This window comes from Elephas maximus, chromosome 8 (assembly GCF_024166365.1).
Source record: "Elephas maximus indicus isolate mEleMax1 chromosome 8, mEleMax1 primary haplotype, whole genome shotgun sequence".
Taxonomy (NCBI): Eukaryota; Metazoa; Chordata; class Mammalia; order Proboscidea; family Elephantidae; genus Elephas; species Elephas maximus.
The window spans coordinates 77,489,974-77,508,987 of NC_064826.1; the positions used below are offsets into that span (position 1 = coordinate 77,489,974).

The 19,014-nt window shown below is 36.9% G+C and overlaps 1 protein-coding gene across 2 annotated transcripts in view; it reads left to right on the forward strand.

The window, feature by feature from the left end:
• Window positions 1–19,014, forward strand: part of BZW2 (basic leucine zipper and W2 domains 2) — a 92,233-nt gene that overhangs the window by 28,662 nt on the left and 44,557 nt on the right. For both annotated transcript variants that reach the window (XM_049893274.1, XM_049893275.1), the window contains exons 3-4: window positions 912–1,088; window positions 9,532–9,635. In XM_049893274.1, coding sequence (XP_049749231.1) covers window positions 912–1,088; window positions 9,532–9,635 — 281 coding nt within the window. The remainder of the gene's footprint in view (window positions 1–911; window positions 1,089–9,531; window positions 9,636–19,014) is intronic.

Below are 19,014 nucleotides of genomic sequence, written 5' to 3' on the forward strand. Positions count from 1 at the left end.
GAAACCTGTTTCAGAAAGCCTGCAAGGCAAAACTTTTCATAATAATACTACGATATTATTTGCTCTTTTCATATATTCTCTCACACGTGTACAGGGGAGTTTTTCAGAGGCTGCACAATGCGTGATATCACAACAGATTAAGTACAGCATAAGTGAGAATTCATCTGTCTCCTATACGGCAGATGTTAAAGAGATTTGTAAAAATATAGAACAGTACCACTCATCTGACTAGTTTTTGTCATTACTGTTTAATACGTAAATATTTTTAAGCTTTCTGTTCTTAATCTTCATAAACAAAAGCTCTTTGGGATCATCAGTACTTTTTAAGAGTGTAAAGGAGTCCTGAGGCCAAAAAGTTAGAGAACCTCTGCTCTGACATTGTATATAATATACACATATAGGCTCATAATATATTTTAAATATTTAAGTGCCCTACAATAGTTTTTCTTGTAAAAGAGATGTCCCACTCCCCCATTCCTTATTTGTTTGGTTATATTTATATATCTTCCCTTATTATTTGGCAGTTCTCACTGAATCATTTTCTTTATTTTAAGAGAAACAAAAATTTTAAGCTTTGATTGTTATACTCTATTTTCTTTCCTGATAATTAGGGTTAATAAATTACATTGGCCTATCCTATGTAGTTGGGAACAGTCACAAATTTTGCTATGTGTTAGATGTAGTAAGAATATTTTTGTGGCCCCTGTAAGCAGAAATAAATTATTTGCTTGAATCAGTGCTTATAAACAAGAACTTTCAGAACACGGAAATATGATAGGAAAAGCTATTGTCCTCTGACTTTTAAATAATCACACTATCAAACAAAGAAAGGTAAACAATGAAAATGTATGGTCAATTCCTTTGGAGAGTATGATGTGTAAAAAAGAAATGATTTTATATATTTTTTTTAGATGAAAAAGAGAAATTCGAACCCACAGTCTTCAGGGATACACTCATCCAGGGGCTTAATGAGGCTGGTGATGACCTTGAAGCTGTAGCCAAGTTTCTGGACTCTACAGGCTCAAGATTAGATTATCGTCGCTATGCAGACACACTCTTCGATATCCTGGTGGCTGGCAGCATGCTTGGTAAACCATGTGTTACAGCATGTTCTTGTACTATACAGATTTTAAATTCTAATGAAATGTTTCCTTCTAATATGTAGGTAGTTTAGAATCTTTACAAATATATTTATTAGAGTTAATTAAAAAAATATAAATAGGAGTCTCTGGTTTTTAGATTTATTACAACTTAGAATGTTGTTAATGTAACTGTGAAATGATATTGCTTAATAAAGGCATGGAATTGAGGATTTTTGTTGATATTATACCACAGTTGGCCACTTTGCTGTAGCTAAAAAAAAAACTTTACCATACGTCCCTAATTCTTAAATGTTTCTGAAGTGGACATAGGAAAGGTATTTTTTGTATAATTTTATGTATGTTATTTAGACCCTCCGGTATATTAAATGAGCCCCCAAATCCCGTAAGCACCTTTTCTTTTTAATCTCACTACCCCCCCTTTTTTTTTTGGAACCATGAAACATAACTATCAACAAATTTAAGAAATGTCTAAGGCCCAGTTAATGCCATTTCCCCATATATAATAAAATATCTAAGAAATATAGTTTGAACCTCATTTAATTGGCACAAATGGTTAAGCGCTTGACTACTGGCTAAAATGTTGGCAGTTCGAACCCACCCAGAAGCATCTCAGGAGACAAACCTGGCGATCTGCTCCCCGAAAGATCACAGCCTTAAAAGCCTTATGGAGTGCAGTTCCACTCTGAACACATGGGTTGCCATGAGTCGAAATCCACTCGATGGCAGCTAATGACATCAACAACATAACCATTTTTTTCTCTCATAGACAGTCATTCTTAGATCTTGTGGTTAGCTGCTGCCGAGTTGGCCCTCAACTCATGGCGATCCTGTGTGTTACAGATGGGGACTTGTGTGTTACAGATGGCAACCCATGTATTACAGAGTAAAACTGCTCCATAGGGTTTTCTTGGCTTTAATCTTTATGAAAACAGTTTACCAGGCCTCTCTCCCATGGATCCTCTGGGTGAGTTCAAACTGCAACCTTTATGTTAACAGCCAATTGCAAACTGCTTGTACCACCCAGACTCCTAATCTTAGTTCTTATAGTTAGTCAATGGTAACTATATGCTGTTAAACCAGTTGCTATTGAGTCAGTTCCCACTCATGTCAGCCCCTTGTTTTGCAGAGTAGAACTGTGCTCTATAGGGTTTTCATGGCTATGACCTTTCAGAAGCAAATCACCAGGCCTTTCTTCTGAGGCATCTCTGGGTGGGTTCAAACCACCAGCCTTTCCATTAGTAGTTAAGCGCTTAACTATTTGCACCGTCTAGGGAATCCTTGTTGTTTTTATTGTTGTTAGGTGCTATTGAGTTGATTACAACTCATAGCGACCCTATAGGACAGGGTAGAACTGCCCCATAGGGTTTCCAAGGAACAACTGGTAGATTCGAACTGCTGACCTTTTGGTTAGCAGCCAAGCCGATAACCACTATGCCACCAGGGTAATTAAATCCCCTAAGCCAGTGATTTTCAGCTGCCTGGGGGTATTTGAAAATGTATAGAAGTCTTTTGGTTGTTACAAAGACTTGGGAATGGGGGCCAGGTATGCTACCTATTCAGCTATTGCAAGGAACATTAAACACAGTGAAGAATTGCCCTGTCCAAAATGCCATAAGTGCCTTTCATTGGGAAAGACTGCTTACGTCAATTTCCCTTGATACTAGGTGTGAGCATTCCTCCATTTTTAGGTGGAGCCACTCTTAAAGTCTTCTTTCATGGTCCCAGTTACTACCAGGCCCTCTGTTCTACATTTCTGGATTTTACCATATACTGAATTAACTTTGTTATTGTTTACAAAGATTGCACATTGTCACTGTTAATAAGTCCAAGTAAAGAAGCTATACATGATGTGCTTGGATTCCAGTACCCAGAGATAACCATTGTTACTGTTTTGGTTAATTCCCTTGTAGAAATATCTTCAGTTACCTAAATTCACAAATTTTAGAGTATGTGGTGATATTAAACAAATATGATACTGCACATGCTATTTTGTAAATGACTTTTTACTCAGAAATATGTTGTTGCTTATCAAAACCCTGCTTGTTAGCCTGGGTGATTTTAAAAAGAATTAAAACCAAATTGATACTGATAAATATTTAAGTTGTTTCCAGTTTCCCCTATTATAAACAACATGATGAGTGTCTATATATACCCATCTTTGTGCTCTTATCTGATTCTATCCTTATATAATTATAGATTCATAATAATGAATTAATCAAATTGTGGTGATAACTATATATCTACCTCCATCTACCTATCTGAGAGCGAGAGAAAAAAAAAGCCCTCAAAAGTAATTTTCTAATTAACTTTTGTCAAAAATCATGAGTTCCTATTTACCTACAACCTTAGCAATGTTAGGTATTGTCAATTTTGTCTGCTTTTTAGATCTTTGTAATTGAGTAAGTGATAGAGATATTTTCCATTTAAAATTTTTTAATTAATAGTGAAGTTGAACATTTTCTAGTGTGATTGTTGGCTTTTTGTATTTCTTCTTTTGTGAAATAATGTGACATACTGTTTACTTGTTTTTTTTTTCTTTTAGAATATTCTTTCTAATTATGATATACTTTTATGATAAACTTCATATAAGAATAGTCTTCAGCAAGTTTTGGTTCTTACTAAAGTCACACATGACTTCATTGGTTAATCATATGAACCTTTTTCAGTCCTTAGTGACTTCCTAGAAACACTGTTGACGCTTTTGTCAGGGAAGCCAGAATTGGAAATTGTTATAGGAAATATTATTTTAATAAACACAATTCGAGAAAATTCTGGACAAGCTTTAAGAAGCATATTCAAAGGCTGTCGGTTTGTAATCTCTGGTTGGGCATATTGTTAAGTACTCAACTGCTTAAAAAAAAACAATATGAATACAGATGGGAATATTAGAGTGTTCTAAAATGGAGAATAAATAGGGATTGAATATGTTGCTGCCCAGGAGATAAATTAGGCTTGAAACCCTCCTTCACTGTTTCTCTTGAGCCATATTATTGCCTTAAATTTACATTGACTCTGCTTCTATTTACTGCTCAGATTCTTCCCCTTCTTAGGTAGTCTCAGATTCTTTTTCTTATGGTTGTGCTTGGAAAAAAAAAAAGAAACATGGACCTTTGAGTAAAAAATAACTCCGTAACACAGATTTTTATAAAAAAACAAAACAGAAAAGAACAGAGCTAGCTTTCCTAGACCGTTTCTATTCCAAACATTGTCACTAATGGTATCATCCACTCTTGGCTTCAGCTACCATGTATACGTTGTTGATTCTCAAATCTCTATCAAAGATATAGTCTTTATCACTCCTGTATTTTAAACTCACATGTCTCATGAGTACCTCAAACACAGTGTGTCCAAAACCCAACTCACTTCCCCTCATACATGCCTTTCCTATTCAGTGTCCCCATCTCAGTGAGTGGCACCGTCAAACCCTCATTTGTCCACTTTGGGCACCATCCTTAACGTCTTGATCTCCCTTCCTACCCATGTCAAATCAACTCCCAGGTCCTATCAATTCTACTTCCTTAATATTTCTTAAATCTGTCTCTTTTTCTCTATTCTTAGTGCTACTTAGCTAAAACTGTTATTCTCTCTCTCCTGAATTATTGCAGAAGCCTCTAAGGTGGCCCTCTTCTTTTGATCTTGCATACCTCTGGAACCCTGGTGGCATAGTGGTTAAGTGCTGCAGCTGCTAACCAAAGGGTCAGCAGTTCGAATCTACCAGGCGCTCCTTGGAAACTATGGGGCAGTTCTACTCTGTCCTATAGGGTCACTATGAGTCGGAATCAACTCGCCGGCACTGGTTTTGGTTTTTTTGTTTTTTGTTAACCATTCTGCACCTTTACAGTTTCCTAAAGGGGCTAGGTTCTCCTTTGACTTTCAAGCTTTATATAAATTGTTCCCTTTAACTGTTGTTGTTTGTCATTGTTACATGCTGTCCAGTTGGTTCCAACTCATAGTGTGACATTATGCACAACAGAACGAAACACTGCCTGGTCCTGAACCGTCCTAGCAGTTTTTGCTATGCTTGAGCCCATTGTTGCAGCCACTGTGTCACTCCATCTCGTTGAGGGTCTTCCTCTTTTTTGCTGACCCTCTCCTTTACCAAGCAGAATATCCTTCTCCAGGGACTGATTCCTCCTGATAACATGTCCAAAGTATGTGAGACATAATCTCACTATCCTTGCTTCTAAGGAGCACTCTGACTGTGCCACTTCCAAGACAGACCTGTTCCTTCTTCTGGCAGTCCATGATAGATTCAATATTCTTCGCCAACACCACAATTCAAAGGCATCAATTCTTCTTCGGTGTTTCTTATTCATTGTGCAGCTCTTACACGCATATGAGGCGATTGAAAACACCATGGCTTGGGTCAGGCACACCTTAGTCCTCAGGGTGACATCTTTGCTTTTCAACACTTTAAAGAGGTCTTTTGCAGCTGATTTGCCCAATGCAATGCATCTTTTGATTTCTTGACTGCTGCTTCCATGGGTCTTGATTGTGGATCCAAGTAAAATGAAATCCTTGACTCCCTTTAACTACTCTGTTTCTCTCCTTTGCCAGGTTAACTCCTGTTAACCCTTTAGGACTCAGCTTAGATGTCGAGCACTGGGGAAAATCTTCCACAAACCCCAAGTTTGACTTACATACCCCTAACATAGAATTCCCAAGTACAGTGTACTTTTCTAACCATAATATTTTGTGTTTGCCTGTTTACTACTCGATATTATCTTTTAGAATAGTGTTCATCGATCCTAACTGCACATTAGGAATACCTGGAGACCTTTTTAAAAATATTAATACCTGATTATCAGATTATCCAGAAGTAGACCCAGGCACTGGTATTTTATTTTTTTTAATTCCCCCTGAAGTTCTCCTGTGCACTCAGAGTTGATAATCCCTGTTGTAGACTCTTACATTTCTTGGGAAAGGGAGCGTGTATTTTTTTAAACAGCCACAGAGCTAGTAACTCATTACGTATACTCTCAATTTAATGAATGAAATTAAGTACTCCTTTCATCTCACCAGTTACAGTTTAGGCATACAGCCATGCTAATTTCCAAGCTCTTATTAAGATCATAACTTTCTGATTACATAATTGGGTTTTAAATTCAATGATGTTTTTACTCCCGACAAAAATGGCTTCCTTTATATAACATATAATTAAAATATTTTTGCATACTCTTAAATCTATCAACATTTAGAGGTAGTGGGATTACGAGGAGACAAAATAAGCGCAGTGATGTAAAATAGGGGCTTTGGAGCCGTGTACTTTTTCGCTACGCTTTGATGTCCTTTTTTTTTTTTTTTTTTTGCAGCCATGGTTGTATAGTGGTTAAGAGCTATGTCTGCTAACCAAAAGGTTGGCAGTTCGAATCCACCAGCCACTCCTTGGAAACCCTATGGGGCAGTTTCACTCTGTCCTATAGGGTTGCTGTGAGTCAGCAACAGGTTTTTATGATGCCTTTAAGTTACAGATTAGTGAGCAGAATAGCAGAGAATGCTGTCCAACTAATCAAGTTTACCATGACTGTTAGCCCAAGGTTTTGTGTTCGATTTCTCTTCCAGATAGAAGTTGATTCATATTACAAATATGACATGCAAATCTTCCCATTTTAAGTGACAGGCTGGCATTTTTGTTTTGTTTTCACTTATTTTTAATCCAGAGTACAAGTCAAGTGAAAATATTTATATTAAAAAAAGATCATTGCATTTCTATCTTAAAATATGCACACAGATACACACGTCCTGTGGAATCTGATAAATGTGGGTTTTAATTTTATGTTCACATTTATTAGCTGTGTGGCTTGGGTGTGTTGTTTAATCTCTAAACATCAGGTTTCTTGTCTGTCAATTACAGTAATGTAAGTACCTATCTTATAGAGTTGTTATTAAGTAACACGCATGATTTACTTAGTCATGAGCATGTAATATTGTTTACTGTGATAATTATTACTTTTTGATCAATTTTGACTTAATTAATAATTATGTTAACTAATATAATATTAAATCACAGTGTATTAACTCTGGATTTGATATCACTCATCCCTGGTGATTCACATTCTAGACATTCTTTTTATGTCTTCTAGTTCTAGATCTTGAGGCTGTGTCCGCTTGAATAGGAAGGCTTTTGAAGCACATTTGCATAATATTTCAGATTTGTCTGCCTTTCACTGATTTTTGTAGTAGTACCTTATTAGTTACATTATAATATTGAATTATTAATAATAATGTACATTTTTAGGATCACATGAAAAGTTGATATCATGATGACCCTTATTAAAAAATAACTTTTTAATCTTAGTTCTTCCTGTTCTTTCATATTTAATTTTACATGTACACTCTTGATTCCTTAAGAAGATACTTGAAATTTTGAAACATATTAAAGAGAGATTTTTTTTTTTTATCCCAATGAATATTGCCTGCCATAACTTAGTATTTGTCTTAAGGTTCTTATAATAGCATATATGGAATTCCCATATGTAGAGTCAGGTCCGTTTCTAAATGAGTTGGTAGTTTAGAGATTTTTAAATAGATATAAAGGACTTTTAAAAACATGCTGTACCAAGATCATTAACACGTACTTGCTAACCAAAAGATTGGCAGTTCGAATCCACCAGGCACTCCTCGGAAACCCTATGGGACAGTTCTACTCTGTCCTTCAGGGTCGCTATGCATTGGAATTGACTTGAAAGCAATGGGTTTGGTTTTTATAACAAGTGCTTTATTTCATAAAAGAATGCAATTTTAAAAACTTATTCTTAAGAGAGAATATAAATTTCAAAATCATACTTTTCAGTTATATTATTTCTACTAGCTAGAGATCCTTAGCCCAGAGTTTTAAGATTATTATCTTAATAAAATTTTGTTCCAGGTGGTTGTATTCATGACAAAGGGCTAATTAAATCCAGTGCATAAATTAATCAAGTGAAAATAGATCCCTGAAGGAGCTGGCTTCTCTAAAAACTAACTTACTATAAATGTATGCTGGAGTCTGAAGCACATACAGGAGAGGATAAGCAAAGGAAAGTATAACTCAACTGAATTTTCATTTATGTGTGTCTACTGAAAATGTTGGCTATGTATAGCCCTTTTCATCCAAACATCTGAAGTCTAAGTTAAATGCAGCCAGTTATACATTCAAAACAAAACAACAAAATACCAGAAGTGGCTGGTGAGTAGATAATATCCACCTTTTTCAACTTTGATCGTTGTTGTGTCCTTGGTGTCAAGGAAAGTATCTGGTAAAAGCATATATTCAACAAGTGTTTGTTGAGTATGTGAAAGGCATTAATCTCATTTGATCTGCTGCAACATTTTACCCTAAATACAATGAGGTAGAATCAGAAAACAAAAATACCTAGTGTTCTCACTCCCCTCTTCTAATCAACCAGGGCTTGCAGTGCCACCATTGAAGCTTATTGGAGGAGCTTCAGGAGTCTTGTGAGTGGGGAAAGCTGAGTCCCAGGCAAAGGCATTCTTTTATTCTAATCCATTTATTCCATGATATTATGTAGGCTATGGGGTAAAAAAAGGATGAGAGAGGATAAAACCCTCTCTTTCCTACCCAGTACAGCTGCTGAGTTGATGAAATAATATGGCAAGGAGTCAGAGTGCATACTGTCAATAGTGAACAGATAACTGGGTTAGTGAAGATGAAAGTAGTTTTATTACCTACCCAAGTAGAAACCGTCAAGATCTACTATATACAGGTGCTTAGAAGAGCCAGGTCTGGTCAATCTAAAAGTTGGTGAAGTCCATTGAAATATTATCAACCCTGAAAAGAGAATCATGCCCTGATATGGGAAGCATCATGAATTGCACTGAGAATATTGGAAATAAATTCACTGGATGAAGGTTATTTTTTAGCTTCCATGGTTAAGGGGATAAGCTTTAGAAACAACCAGATTTAGACGTAAAAAGGAAATTTGGCCCTTAGGCCTCCTTAGCTTGAGGTTTGTTCCTTTCTTTTCGGACTGATTTTGTATATGCCAGCTACTGAACTCTTTTTCAGTCTCAAGGTTGTTTTTTATTATGTTCAACAATATTAATGATGTTTTTATTTCGATATGGATGCAGTATTTTTTAGCTCTCTAAGACAAAAAGAGTTAATATTGAATTGGCCCTCAATTTCTTTTTGTTTTACTGATAGAATCTCATGTATGTGAGGATGTAAAATAATTTTATATAGTATGATAGGAGTATAAAATGAAACAACCATTTTGGAAAATATCAATTTGGTATTATAATGGAAGCCGAAACAAATACATAACGTGTCCATCTACACATATGCATCATTCTGTGAAGTTAGATGGGACTCTTAGATTTTACATCCAGTTTCACTGTTTTCCTTGATGTGCAGGAGTTAATCTGTTCTGCAGATGCTCTGCTCATTTCAGCATTGTCCTTACTGTAGTCACGTTTCTCTTTCCAGCCCCTGGAGGAACACGCATAGATGATGGTGACAAGACTAAGATGACCAACCACTGTGTGTTTTCGGCAAATGAAGATCATGAAACCATCCGAAACTATGCTCAGGTAGTATCTGTAACTGAGAGGTTGCCATTGTTTTAGAAGGGAAGCATTTGAACAGGATTTAAGAAAACATTAAATTGAGAAACTCCATGCTTTAATAGGAATGTTAGCTAGCTCTTAAACAAAAGGAAAGATACTCAGCTGCATTCATAATAAGATAATGGACATTAAAACTACAAGAAGATAAAGTTTTTCACTTCTCAGCAATAAGAGATGTTGTGGACCAGAGCTTACGTAAGTTTGCTGATAGAAGTGTAACTTGGTTCAATCTTTAGGGAGAGCAATTTGACACTACTAAAACTAAAACCCCCATGTGCCTGTCAGTTTTGTCATACTGTGGGGGCTTGTATGTTGCTGTGATGCTAGAAGTTATGCCACCGGTATTCCGATACCAGCAGGGTCACCCATGAAGGATAAGTTTCAGCTGAGCTTCCAGACTAAGACAGACTAGGAAGAAGGACCCGGCAGTCTCCTTCTGAAAAGCATTAGCCAGTGAAATCCTTATGGATAGCAGCAGAACGTTGTCTGATACAGTCCTGGAAGATGAGCCCCCCAGTTCGGAAGGCACTCAAAGGATGACTGGGGAAGAGCTGCCTCCTCAAAGTAGAGTTGACCTTAATGATGTGCATGGAGTAAAACTTTCGGGACCTTCATTTGCTGATGTGGCACGACTCAAAATGAGAAGAAACAGCTGCAAAAATCCATTAATAATCAGAACCTGGAATGTACGAAGTATGAATCTAGGAAAATTGGAAATCGTCAAAAATAAAATGGAACACATAAACATCAATATTCTAGGCGTTAGTGAGCTGAAACGGACTGGTATTGGCCATTTTGAATCAGACAAACATATAGTCTACTATGCTGGGAATGATAACTCGAAGAGGAATGGTGTTGCATTCATCGTCAAAAAGAACATTTCAAGATCTATCCTGAAGTACAACGCTGTCAGTGATGGGATAATATCCATACGCCTACAAGGAAGACCAGTTAATATGACTATTATTCAAATTTATGCACCAACCACTAGGGCCAAAGATGAAGAAATAGATTTTTATCGGCTGCTGCAGTCTGAAATTGATCAAACATTCAATCAAGATGCATTGATAATTACTGGCGATTGGAATGCAAAAGTTGGGAACAAAGAAGGATCAGTAGTTGGAAACTATGGCCTTGGTGATAGAAACAATGCCGGAGATCGAATGATAGAATTTTGCAAGACCAACGACTTCTTCATTGCAAATACCTTCTTTCACCAACATAAATGGCAACTATACACATGGACCTCACCAGACGGAACACACAGAAATCAAATTGACTACACCTGTGGAAAGAGACAATGGAAAAGCTCAATATCATCAGTCAGACCAAGGCCAGGGACCAACTGTGGAACAGACCATCAATTGCTCATATGCAAGTTCAAACTGAAACTGGAGAAAATCAGAGCAAGTCCACAAGAGCCAAAATATGACCTTGAGTATATCCCACCTGAATTTAGACCATCTCAAGAATAGATTTGATGCATTGAACACTAGTGACCACAGACCAGACGAGTTGTGCAAGGACATCATCCATGAAGAAAGCATGAGGTCACTGAAAAGACAGGAAAGGAAGAAAAGACCAAGATGGATGTCGGAGGAGACTCTGAAACTTGGCTCTTGTGTGTGGAGCAGCTAAAGCAAAAGGAAGAATTGATGAAGTAAAAGAACTGAACAGAAGATTTCAAAGGGCCTCTTGAGAAGACAAAGTAAAGTATTATAATGACCTGTGCAAAGAGCTGGAGATGGAAAACCAAAAGGGAAGAACATGCTTGGCGTTTCTCAAGTTGAAAGAACTGAAGAAAAAATTGAAGCCTCAAGTTGCAATAGTGAAGGATTCCATGGGGAAAATATTAAACAACACAGGAAGCATCAAAAGAAGATGGAAGGAATACACAGTCATTATACCAAAAAGAATTAGTCAATATTCAACCATTTCAAGAGGTGGCCTATGATCAGGAAATGATGGTACTGAAGGAAGAAGTCCAAGGTGCTCTGAAGGCATTGGGGAAAAACAAGGCTCCAGGAATTGATGGAATATCAATTGAAGTGTTTCAACAAACAGATGTAACGCTGGAGGTTCTCACTCATCTATGCCAAGAAATATGGAAGACAGCTTCCTGGCCAACTGACTGGAAGAGATCCATATTTATGCCTATTCCCAAGAAAGGTGATCCAATGCAATGTGGAAATTATACAACAATATCATTAATATCACACACAAGCAAAATTTTGCTGAAGATCATTCAAAAACGGCTGCAGCAGTATATCGACAGGGAGCTGCCAGAAATTCAGGCAAGTTTCAGAAGAGTACGTGGAACCAGGGATATCATTGCTGAAGTCAGATGGATCCTGGCTGAAAGCAGAGAATACCAGAAGGGTGTTTACCTGTGTTTTATTGACTATGCAAAGGCATTCGACTGTGTGGATCATAACAAACTATGGATAACACTGGGAGGAATGGGAATTCCAGAGCACTTAATTGTGCTCATGAGGAACCTTTACATATATCAAGAGGCAGTTGTTTGGACAGAACAAGGGGATACTGATTGGTTTACAGTCAGGAAAGGTGTGAGTCAGGGTTGTATTCTTTCACCATACCTATTAGTCTATATGCTGAACAAATAATACGAGAAGTTGGACTATATGAAGAAGAACGGTGCATCAGGATTGGAGGAATACTCATTAACAACCTACATTATGCAGATGACACAACCTTGCTTGCTGAAAGTGAAGAGGACTTGAAGCACCTACTAATGAAGGTCAAAGACCACATCTTTCAGTATGGATTACACCTCAACATAAAGAAAACAAAAATCCTCACAACTGGACCAATGAGCAACATCATGATAAACGGAGAAAAGATTGAAGTTGTCAAGGATTTCATTTTACTTGGATCCACAATCAACGGCCATGGAAAAAGCAGTCAAGAAATCAAAAGACGCATCGCATTGGGCAAATCTGCTGCAAAGGACCTCTTCAAAGTGTTGAAGAGCAAAGATGTCACCCTGAAGACTAAGGTGTGCCTGACCCAAGCCATGGTATTTTCAGTCACATCATATGCATGTGAAAGCTGGACAATGAATAAGGAAGACCGAAGAAGAATTGATGCCTTTGAATTGTGGTGTTGGTGAAGAATATTGAATATACCATGGACTGCCAGAAGAACGAACAAATCTATCTTGGAAGAAGTGCGGCCAGAATGGTCCTTAGAGGCAAGGGTGGCGAGACTGCGTCTTAAATACTTTGGACATGTTGTCAGGAGGGATGAGTCCCTGGAGGAGGACATCATGCTTGGCAGAGTACAGGGTCAGCGGAAAAGAGGAAGCCCCTCAATGGGGTGGATTGACACAGTGGCTGCAACAATGAGCTCAAGCATAACAACGATATTAAGGATGGCACAGGACTGGGCAGTGTTTCATTCTGTTGTGCATAGGGTCGCTATGAGTCGGAACTGACTCAACGGCACCGAACAACAACAACAAAACTAAAACTGCCTATTCCCTTTGACCCAGCAATTCCACTTTTAGGATTTCATCCTACAGATATGCCTTCACATGTGTAAAATGACATATACAGTGATAGTGTAGTATGGCTTGTAATAACATCAAAGGATGGAAGCAATAAAAAGTCCATCAATACCAAAAAACCAAACCTGTTGCTGTCGCATAGATTCTGACTCATAGCAACCCTATGGGACAGAGTAGAACTGCCACATAGGGTTTCCAAGGCTGTAAATCTTTATGGAAGCAGACTGCCAGCCACATCTTTATCCCAAGGAATGGCCTGGTGAGTTCCAAACGCCAACATTTCAATTAGCAGCTGAACAATTAACCAATGTGCAACCAGGTCTCCTCAAGTCATTCAGTAGGGGACTAATTAAATAAATTTCAATAAATTATATTAATAGGCTACTATGTAGCAATTAAAAAGATAGAGGCAAGTCTTAAAAGCATGCAGGACGTCATTCAAGGCATAACAATTGGTCTCTATTCGCCTGGAGCAACAGAGGAAGAAGAAGTGTCAGGAATAGAAAGATGATAGGGAATGTGTAACTAATTGCCTCCATGAACAACTGCCTCCTTTGCCATGACACCAGAAGAAGTGGGTGGTGCCTGGCTACCATTTCTAAACATTTGGGTCTAAGGTTCTGTAGAAGAATGCTAATCAAAACAGGGGGACGTACTAAACAGAATTTCAAATTCTCATGGACTCCAGACTTCCTGGAGCCATGAAGGTTGGATGAACCCCTGAAAATATTGCCCTGAGATAATCTTTAAACTTTATATCAAAGCTATCACCTGAGATCTTCTTATAACAAAACAGTAGTTTAGCTTAACTGATAAAAATGTCTGCCTTGAGCATTAAGCTCTTTTAAAAACTATCTATAATGGGACCAAATTGACAACAGCAACTTGAAAGATTAGATAGGAACCTTAGGAGTTGTTAATGTTAGTGTTGATGGCGGAAGAACAACTCAGAAAAGAAGGGGTGAGAATGGTTGCACCACTTGAAAAATGTAATCAGCATCACTAAATGGTACGTGTAAAAACTGCTGGATTGGTCTATGTTTTGCTGTTTATATTCTCAACAAAAACAAAAAAATAAATAAAATTAAAAATAAAAAAAAACAGAGGCAAGAAGGTATTTGTAATATAAAAGGATTCAAATCCAAATTAAATAAAGAACTGTAAGCCAGTAAGAAAAAGATAAGCAACCTAAGAGGAAAAGACACATAGAGGTACCTCAAAGGAGAGGAAACTCAAATTCCATTGAACATATGCAAATGTGTCCAAACTCATTAATAGAAACAAAGGAAATATGGATTAAAATCATAAACTATCATTTTACATGCATTAGATAAAAGAAGTCTTTAGGCCCTTGCATAAGTCAGGAAGCGATGGGCTTATGTAATGGGACAATCAATTAGATGTTACTTCATAAAGCTGAACGTAAATGCTCCGTGACCAGCCAGCTTAGAGTTAGCTTGTTTCTGTTCCAGTTCTATTATTGATTCTTCTTAGAAGTCAGTTGCTTTTCCCGACTAAACATGTAGGGGAAGTTACATGTCAGCACTTCTTCTTCTTACCCACGTTTCAGTAGATCAGATGAAAAAGGCCATAGGAATTAATTGCAGCTAAGTGATCAAATTTCAGAGGCTAGAAACCTTGCCTTTATTTGGTTATTAAACGTGTAAGGCATGCTGAGCCAACTAACTTGGGACATGTGGCCATTATGAATTTAAACTTTGAAAAAAATTAATTTTAATTATGCCACTTTAGCAAAGATTTTTTTCCTTTTTATATTTAAAAATGTCCAATGAAGAAAATCTTTTTTTTAAAAAAAAAGAAGCAAAAAACTAAAAGGCAGTGATAAGTAGAAGGAACTGAAGCTCTAACCCATCCTCTATAAATCTTTGCTTCTACTGTATGTGTAAATGGCTGCAAGCACCTCAAGAAGGTATGTGCTGAAGTCAATATAAAAAAAACAAATCAAATCCATTGCCATCGAGTCGATCCCGACTCATAACGACTCTATAGGACAGGGTAGAACTGCCTCATAGGGTTTCCAAGGAGTGCCTGGTGGATTCGAACTGCTGACCTTTTTGGTTAGCAGCCGTAGCTCTTAACCACTATGCTACCAGGGTTTCTGAAGTAAATATACTCAGTTCAAAAGAAGGGCTTTGAAAATGTCCCACTCACCTTTTTGTATATTAGATGTAGAAGTGCAGTAAGGTTCAAACGCCTGCATTCTAATTCCTACTCCAGTTCTTATGAGTTGTTTCCAGGTCTGACAAATAATGGTTTTTAATGTCTGCCTTCCAGGGTTTCCTACCTTCCCAAAAGAACTTTTGTCAGGATCAAATTCATGTAAATACAAGATGTATTATTTAGGATCTGAATTCTACTTGGAAAGAAAGATAAGAAGGCTGGGGGGCAGGGGAAGAAATAACACAAAACTGTCCTCATAAACTGTAATAAAAGATGTGCAGTTGTCATGTTCTTTCATATGTAAATAGTTTCTTGTAACAAATTATTTTTTATCAGGAATATGGATATTTGAGGGAAGACCTTTGAATACACTGTTGTTTCTAAGTTTCAAAATTATTGCATACATTTCTTATTCCTACAGATATGCAAAGGCTATATCCCTTATGACTTTGCAAATGGGAAAAGAAGCCCATTAGGTGACATTGAGAAATCATGCATGTGCCTTGAACACACATGTATAATGGCTCCTCTGGATTTCTACTTAGCAATAGTGAACTTTTTTTTTTTTTTTTAAATACTGAACTTTTTCAATATTTGGGTGTCCTAATTTTTTTTTTTTTTTTAAGTATATTGGGGAAACCCTGGTGGCATAAGAACTATGGCTACTAACCAAAAGATTTGAATCTACCAGGCGCTCCTTGGAACCTTCTGTGGGGGCAGTTCTACTTATCCTATAGGGTCGCTATGAGTCCGAATCAACTCAATGGTAACGGGTTTGGTTTTTTTTTTTAAGTATATTGGTTATATTGGGCTTGGTATATGTAAGTTTTCATGGTTTATTCTTCTCCAAACCTTACATTTTGAAGGAAAAATCCAAGTGGCTTTTCTCTGCATGGTTTTTTCACTTTCTCGCTCCGAGTGGCGACTTTAATATCAACTGTCTAAACCCATTTTGACTTTTAAGTCCAGTAGTACAATTTAAAGGCGCTCTGATGGTACAACAGTTAAGCACTCCACTACTAAATAAAAGATTGGCCGTTCGAAACCACTCAGTGGCTCCAAGGGAGAAAGACCTGCTGATCTGCTTTTGCAAAGACTACAGCCTAGGAAACCCTGTGGGGCAGTTGTGCTCTCTCACTTCGGATTGCTGTGAGTCAAAAATTGATTCGATGGCACCTAACAATACCAGTGCAGTTTAAGATAGCTTTTATTAAACTTTAATTTCAGAGAACTGTTTATCCTCTTAAGTTGTGTAAATGGTTATTATTTATCTTTTAAAGAAGAAAACAATTTCCATCTGTGCTTTGTTGAAAAAATACTGAAAGTACATTTTCATAAAAGCCAGCCTTAGGGAGCATTTATTTTTCCATATTTCCTGGCTTAATTTGTAACTCGTGCAAATGGTATATCGATGAGGTTTTTCAGGTCAGACTGTAGGTTATAGACAGAACTTGAACTAGGGTGGGGCAAGCCAGGCAACTAGGGCACAAAATTTAAGGAGGCCCTCATTCTTGGGCTCGTGCATATGCAAGTCCACACCTGACAGTAAGTGAGGCTGCCTAAACTCTTGGACCCTGGGCATCTCACTTGCCTCACCCTAGTCCTGGCCCTAGTGGTAGAGTTCAAGTTGAATCTGATTATATTCCTTATACGAGTCTGGTATATTCTTTGTGATGTGCTCCTTCCCAGAAGTTTTGTTCTTCATAGAACTTAAAATTCAAAAAATATCCTTAGGTGTCATATACCTGGGCTGAATATTAGGAAGAGATTTAAAGAGCTGAAACACTTCCCCACATCAGGCAGGTAACAAATTTCGTTTGGGTTATAGGAAATATAGTTTCTAAAATGCGAAAGTGAATCTTTTCCTGAAGATGTCTGTAAATACTGATAGACATGTCGCTTGCGGGCAACTGGAGATTTAAAAGAGTAATTAAGTTTGCAGAGATACCAAAAGCCTCTACCAACAGAGCTAAGATCTTATATTATCCCACTGAGAATAGGAGATAACTCTCCAAAATGCCTGATGCCTTTTCTGGGAAGAGTTCGGAGCTGTTCTGATCAATTCTGATTCAGAAATAGAGCAGAATCTTGTAGCAGACCACAAAACCACCCTTAATTGAGTGTGCACCACGCAGAACCCAATACACATGCAGATGCAATGCGGCTAGATCCCAGAAATCTTTCCAAAAACTCTGTTGTCCCAGATTCTGTTCTGTTCTCTTCCTCTTTCTCTTCTGTCTTCTCATCTCACCTCGCTTTCTCTTCCTTCCTTTCTACCTTCTTTTCTTCTTTTTTATTACCTGACAAGATACAACCTAGGCTACTTAAGCTTTGATATATTGGCCATTGTTTTTATTTCTTTCTAATTATCCATTTATCTTAGAACGTGCAAGTGATTTTCTGACCTTGCCCTCGTCTGTGATTATAACTTGACCTATAACTGGTATTCCATCATGAGTAAAAAAATAAATATTCTTTATTCATTCCAAGTAGCTAAATAATCTTTAAAACTGTAAAGATTTTAAAGTTTAAACAATCTTTAAATTTTTAATTTTAAAATAAAATTAAAATCCCCATCAGCAGTTTTATGTATTATCTACTATAACTTTTTAATAATTAGCAAATTATAATTTTAAAAGTTTGTGACTCAGATTCCTTTGTTCAGTTCCTCAATTTTGACCTGTCCCTTATGATTCTAAAACAGGTAAGGTCTTTTTTCAACATCAGAAAAGTTTAATAATAATACTTACAAGAAGAATTTACAAAATCATGTTTAATCAGCAAAGTTCTATTGACATATAATACCCATAAGCAGTAGTTTATACATGATATTCTTTATATTGGAAGATAATTTGTGCTTAAAACAAGGCTACTTATAGGGAACCCATTTACAATGGAAAACCCAACTTAAATACAAATAGCTGAAGAAAAATTTTGAAGGAAATTTCATCCTGAGCTAATTCTTATAACAGAGGGAATCAAGTATTGAAATGTTTGCATAATATTTCTAACAAAATTTTAGGATAATACAATGGACACTTTCCATTCACATGTGACTTTTAAAACACAATCATAAAAAGAGTCTTTTCTATCTCAACCAGCTTCCCATTGATCAGTGCCCTTGCCAGTTACTAGAGTAGTTAACGTGATTTGAAATATCGCTTTATATTATATTGTCCTAGGTTTTAAACTTCAGACAGTCGGTGAGAGACTGAACAGAAAAACATGGTCAGTAGGGAGGGTAAGGAGAAAGAGAAAAATTAAATGGAATGGAATATTTGGTTCGTGATTGATTTTATGAACTGTTAGTTCATTGGAGAATACTTTTGTAGTGTGATACCTTTTGCTTTCATATTTAGATATTGACCTATGGGGAGTTGTTAATTATTCTTGGATAAGGAGAATTCTTTTTCCTATTAAAATCAAGTTAAGAAATATGTGAGTACTAATGTAAGTTGGAAATTGAACTTGTAGAATTGTAATAAAATTCTTTTTTTTTTTTTCTTTACTACATGTCAGTTCCCTGCCTGGATCATTATTTTTTGTCCATAAGGGGCAACACTATAATTTTTACACTTAAATAAACTCCATCTTGGGATTGCATTGAGGAACAAACACAGTGAAAGTTGTAGG